At 41.0% G+C, this 6,246-nt stretch overlaps 1 protein-coding gene across 1 annotated transcript; it reads left to right on the top strand.

The window, feature by feature from the left end:
• Positions 1–200: 200 nt before the first annotated feature.
• On the top strand, positions 201–1,139 carry LOC307141838 (transmembrane protein 121; the record flags this gene model as incomplete). The annotated part of the gene is made up of 1 exon (XM_079842290.1): positions 201–1,139. One exon carries the CDS (start codon positions 201–203, stop codon positions 1,137–1,139), a length of 939 nt encoding a protein of 312 aa, XP_079698416.1.
• Positions 1,140–6,246: the final 5,107 nt, after the last annotated feature.

Raw genomic sequence — 6,246 nt, 5'->3', positions numbered from 1 at the left:
GATTTGGATAAAAGCGTTTGCCAAATGCAGAAATGTAAATGATTCCGGTTTTGTTTGTGTCCAGCTAGTGAATCCTGGACCTCAGCCATGGGAGCAGCGTTGGCGGGGAGAACCGTCTGAGCGCTCCCAGTCCTCCCAGTGCCCCCAGTGCCTCCCCGAATCGGCCGATAGGAAGGGTCCGCCGCCCCGCCCGTGGCAGGATGGTGCCACCGCCTCCCACCAACAAGCCCCACGTCTGCTTGTCCACCATGGTCATCATGAGCAGCATGGCCCTGATGGACGCCTACCTGGTGCAGCAGAACCACGGCCCGCGGAAGATCGGCATCTGCATCATGGTGACGGTGGGAGACCTCTGCTTCCTCATCGTGCTGCGCTACGTCGCGGTGTGGGTGGGGGCGGAGGTCAGGACGGCGAAGCGAGGATACGCCATGATACTCTGGTTCCTTTACATTTTCGTCTTGGAGATTAAGGTGTATTTTGTTTACCAGAACTACAAGGCTGACCGTAAGAGCCTGGACGCCTTGGCCCGGAAAGCTCTGACGCTCCTTCTGTCCGTCTCCATTCCCATACTGTTCATTATTCTGGTGGCCATCGACCACATGGAGTACGTGAAGGCCTTCAAGAAGAAGGAGGAGATCCGGAACCGCTTGTTCTGGGTGGTGGTGGACCTGCTGGATGTGTTGGACATCCAGGCCAACCTGTGGGAGCCCCAGAAGAAAGGGCTTCCTCTTTGGGCGGAGGGGCTGATGTTTTTCTACTGCTATATTCTGCTGTTAGTGCTGCCCTGCGTGTCTCTGAGTGAGATCAGCATGCAAGGCATCAACATCAGCCCTCACAAGATGATGCTCTACCCCATCCTGAGTTTGGCCACCATTAACATCGTCACTCTCTTCATCCGCGGAGGGAATATGCTCCTCTATAAGGACAACCGAGTGTCTGGGATACTCATGGCCAAGAACGTCCTGGCCATCGCTCTGAAGACGTGCAGCTTCGTGCAGTACAGGAGACAGCTGCAGAGCGCCCCCGCGGGGTTTGGGGTGGAGTTGCAGAAGAACACGCGGTGTGTCCAGACTCCTGCGCGGGCAGAGCTTCAGGAGCAGATGCCGCTTCCAGAGGTCACCGCGTGTGGACATACGTGACCTAGAAGGACACAATGATGAAACCATGTGGATGTATATCTGAATTATTTTCATGCAAGTGGAGCGTAATGCTAATTTCATAATGCAAAACTTTCTTTCTTATAAATATTTGAAAGCATACTATTCCACCTTTCTGAATGTGTCAATGGCCAGCCTTTAAAGGGTTAGTTCACCCAAAAATGTAAATTGTGTCATTAATTCCTCACCCTCATGTGGTTGGACACCCGTCAGACCTCCGTTCATCTTCAGACACAAATGAAGATATTTTAGTGTAAAGCTGATGCTGAGAAAGGCTTCAGATTGGCCTCCATTGGCATTCAGTACATTTACACTCACAAGACCCATAAAAGGCACTAAAAACGTCATTACAAAGTCCATCTCACCACAGTGACTCTACAATAATCTTACGATGCGACGACAATAGTTTTTGTGCGCAAAAAAAAATCTAAATAACACCTTTATCCAGCTTGTTCTTGTCTTCCGTGTGTGTCTCCACGACGCATGCATGAGAATATGAGCAGATCCGGCGTTCGGACACATGACCCAGAAGAGATTTGTTTACGAGCAGAGGAAGACGCGCGTATCTCAGCTGTTGAATTCTACACTGATCGTGCTTTAGGTCTCGGTGTAGTGCTCAAAATGGGGCTAAAGTGAGCATTTCATGGATTCCCGAACGCCGGATCTGCTCATATTCTCACGCATGCGTCGTGGAGACACACACGGAAGACAAGAACAAGCTGGATAAAGGCGTTATTTAGATTTTCTTTTGCGCACAAAAACTATTGTCGTCGCATCGTAAGATTATTGTAGAGTCACTGTGGTGAGATAGACTTTGTAACGACGTTTTTAGTGCCTTTTATGGGTCTTGTGAGTGTAAATGTACTGAATGCCAATGGAGGCCAATCTGAAGCCTTTCTCAGCATCAGCTTTACACTAAAATATCTTCATTTGTGTCTGAAGATGAACGGAGGTCTGACGGGTGTCCAACCACATGAGGGTGAGGAATTAATGACACAATTTACATTTTTGGGTGAACTAACCCTTTAAGGTGGCATTTGGTCATCTGGGGTCCAGGGCCGTAACCACAGTAGACATTGAGGGGGACTTTCCAATTCAGTCCTGTCCAATAGCTAGAAATGGCTAAATTGTTTGAAATCCTTGCACTTCATTACACAGAACTCTGCATGTTGTTGTTGGGATGATGAAAAGGTTTAACCCTCTGGTGCTCTTCCTTTAGGGGTCGCATTGGTCATCTTCCTGGTCATAAGTGACCGGACACCTAAACATTAAACTTCCTCCACCCCAGTAAAACCAATGCAATTTATTTTCCTTCAATAATATTTTTTCCTTTTATTTTTGTATTTTGAGATTATTTGATGGTATTTTTTTATATTTCTGCAACAATTATGTCTATTTTTGCCATTGAAAATTATACTACTTTTTTTTAAACATTTTTTTTACTTATTGCAGTATTTCAGGTTAAAATAGAGACTAGGCCTTCAAAAAAAAAAATTTGAAGGCAGATTAGCGCCCTCTTTTGGAATTATTTAAGAAATTATGCAACCATGTGTGTGACCACTAGAGGTCTCTATGGAGAGGCTTGAGAATTCACTAGTTCTGTTTTGGACACATTTAATGATTTTTTTTTTTTTTTTTATGGATTTGAATATACATAAAAAAAAATCTCAAAGACTATTTATTATAAAGTTTTAGATATTTTTTGTTTGCTAGAAATATCGATTTTTTTTCTGTGAATTTGTGCTTTTGCAGATTTCCCATTGATTTCCTATGGGGGTCATTTTTGACCGAAGAGCACAAGTGGGAGTATTTTTTACGATCCCTTAGCATGCTTGAATCATGCCCTACATTTTTTTCCTAATGCTAGAAAAGTCACCAAGTTTCATATTTTTGCGATGAAGCTGTGATTTAAAAAAATTCTAAATGTGGTTCATAGGTTCAGTTTTTCATAGGTGTGTGTGTGTGTGTGTATAAGAGTGTGTGTGTGTGTGTGTGTGTGTGTGTGTGTGTGTGTGTGTGTGTGTGTGTGTGTGTGTGTGTGTGTGTGTGTGTGTGTGTGTGTGTGTGTGTGTGTCAATATCACACTCTTGATGTTTTAGAGTGTCACTCCTTCACTGCTGTGTACTTTTTTTCAGCATTGTGGCCGATTTGTAGATTGTACACACAAATATTCAGAGAATTTTTGTGTTTTTGCCGATTTCCCATTCATTTCCTATGGTCGCTCATTTATGACCGAAGACAATGAATGCTACTTTTTTTTTTTTTACGACCAATTAGCATGCTCGAATCATGACCGCAATTTTTTGTGTGTTTACATACCTAATGCTAGAAAAGTCACCTAGTTCATATCCTTCAGATGAAGCTGTGATTTTTAAAATTTCAAAACAGAAACTTTTCCGGTCAGAAATGACTGAAGAGCACCAGAGGGTTAAAAGTCGCATTTTTAGTCTCAGTGGTCTAACAGCGCTCGTCAATGTCAAAATGATTGAGATGGCCAATCAAATCAAAGTAGGCGGAGTTCACCGCTCACAGAAGTAAAGCGCAAATTCCAACGCAGTGTCACGCCGTGTCCTAACTACACGCGACGCCGCAACACGCGATAAACTCGTCTTTTCCATATTAATGAGAGTTTTTGTCCTAACCAGCCGCGACGGCGACACACAATGATTCTATTTTAGAAACGGTTTCTATTTCTGCGACGTCGCAGCTGGAAAAACAACACAAAATAATAATCTCAGGTAGTGTTAATGTGCTTTATTTCATGTTAAAAGCGTGTCATGTGACTTTGAATATCTTTTAGTGCTCAGCTTTGTAACGTGGTCGCACTAAAAGCAACAATTCACCTCAACTCTTGAAATGGAAACAAGAACGTTCAAACTGGGAACAAACAAGTGTATTCTATGACAAAGATTGCTTTAGTAACTCAGTGTGTATTTTAGTAATGTTTAAATGGAGTACTATTTGTGGATTTGATGATGTACTTATCGGATTAATCTCTGGTGCTGTACACTTGCTGCTAGAGCTCCGCCCACCCGCTGTTCTGATTGGCTGTGGTTTTTGATTGATTTGTTGCATCTCGCAGTCAGAATCAGAATCGCGTCGCGTGTAGTTAGGACACGGTGTCAGTTTAACGTTGAAAGTGAGGTAAGCGAAACATTTAATACATGTGAACTCTTTTCTGATAGAAGTTAAGCGACAGACAGTGATGCAAACTACTCTTTTTTTCTCAAATATGGCCGTTTTTTAATTGAAAATATGCATTTGTGTAATTCATGTCATACCTAATTGAGTGTGAAGAGACAAGAAACGCGTTAGGCATACAAATAAAAGTACATATGTGCAATGCAAATTGATACAAATATTATTTCCAGATGGTTAAAATGATTATTTCCCAACTAGAACTAGACCTGGATTTCCTTCTGTTCTATTTCTATAGGCTTTATAACCCATCGCTCCCCCAATGGTTACGGCCCCGGGTCAGGGTTAGGATGCTCCAGTTGGCTTCTGATGGTACATATAAATCACAAATATTTCATTATATTACAGCAGAAGTTTCAGAAGTGAAGGGTTGTTTTTAGTCTGATCATAATTAGTGTTGTAAGTCTATCAGTCACTCTGAATTAAGATCAATGAGTCTGTCCCATAAACTCAAGGTTTCCTCATTTATCACACACAAGATTTATACAGATCTATTTTTAAAGTCAAAAGAAACGATTGTGATTAATTTAGGTATTTTCCAGTCATGAAATATCTAAAGTATATTGTTCATCCAAGCCAATAGGCATATTTAAAATATCTAAAAAGAATAAGAACAAAACCCCATGAATGCAGCAAACAGCCTTTTGGTAGAAAAGAGGGAGGATTGTTATTATGTGATTGTGTATTTTTGGGTGGTTGTGTGTGTTAGTGAGCATGTTTCACTCAGGTCAGACTGCAGATTGACTATGTCTCCTGTCCTAATTACAATTCTGATGAGGGCTTTTAATTAAACAGCATTACAAAGGGAAAATGACCAGTGATTTTCCTCTCTTCAGTCTAATCTCCAATTAGCAGCTATCTAATTGCAAATGTAGTTCCTCTTTGCCAACACTATTTATCTGAAAATGCTCTTCTAGCACCTTGTCCCGTGTAGTTAGTCTGGTGATCGATGAATGAAGACAAAACGCTAATCGTGTGCAAGATGATGTTTTAATCTGATGGTGTTTGACATCTGTAAACTTCAACAGGCTAGTCTTGAGATGAAGAAATGAACCTGTTACTGACTGCGTTTGCTCACCTGACACGTAACAGAAGAAGCTGACTGAGATCCAGTCACTATAAAGTCTACATCTTCTCTTTTCTGTCATAATGTGCCGTATTTCCGGGTTTTATCCACGTGGGACTGAACTGAGGAACATGTCTGACGTCAATTTTGATTCCATGTATGAACATTTGATTTGATTCATAAAGGTTTGCCGTTGACTTCTTATCTTTAGGTAGTCTTTGTATTTCTGTAGCTTTGGTGTATTTGTGTCTTCTCTTCATCATTCCCAGGGGAGCAGGTGGTAATATTCTCAGGTTATATTTGTAACCATTAAAACAAACGATGACTGAGACGTCTCATTGATGTTCTGTGGAACTGCATGGCTTGAACACAAATAGGCATGAAACCCTGTCACTTCTCCTACCATTTGTTGAGCTATTTATAAACCAATGTCCATCTGACCATCACATAAAAAACAGTTTTAAATTATTACTTGCCATCTATTCACATTCTGGCCATACATATCCTCTAACCTTCTAACAAAACAGGACTTCTACTGTAGTTTTAAAGATCCTAAACTCTACAGTACACGTCAAAAGTTTGCCAACATTACAATTATTTTTTACGAAGTCTGTTCTGCTCACCAAGGCTGCATTTATTTAATAATTTATAAAAAATACAGTAAAAAATACAGTAGTATTGTGAAATATTATTACAAATTAAAAGAATTGTCTTCTATGTGAATATATTGTAAAATGCAATTTATTCCTGTGATCAAAGCTGAATATTTTACAATATTTCTGTTTAACTGTATGCTTGATTGCAGAAATGTGGCCTTGGTGAGAC

Source organism: Gobio gobio (genome assembly GCF_949357685.1).
Source record: "Gobio gobio genome assembly, chromosome: 18".
Lineage (NCBI taxonomy): Eukaryota > Metazoa > Chordata > Actinopteri > Cypriniformes > Gobionidae > Gobio > Gobio gobio.
Note: the sequence above shows the minus strand (reverse complement) of the source record. Positions and strands in the feature narration are given on the sequence as shown.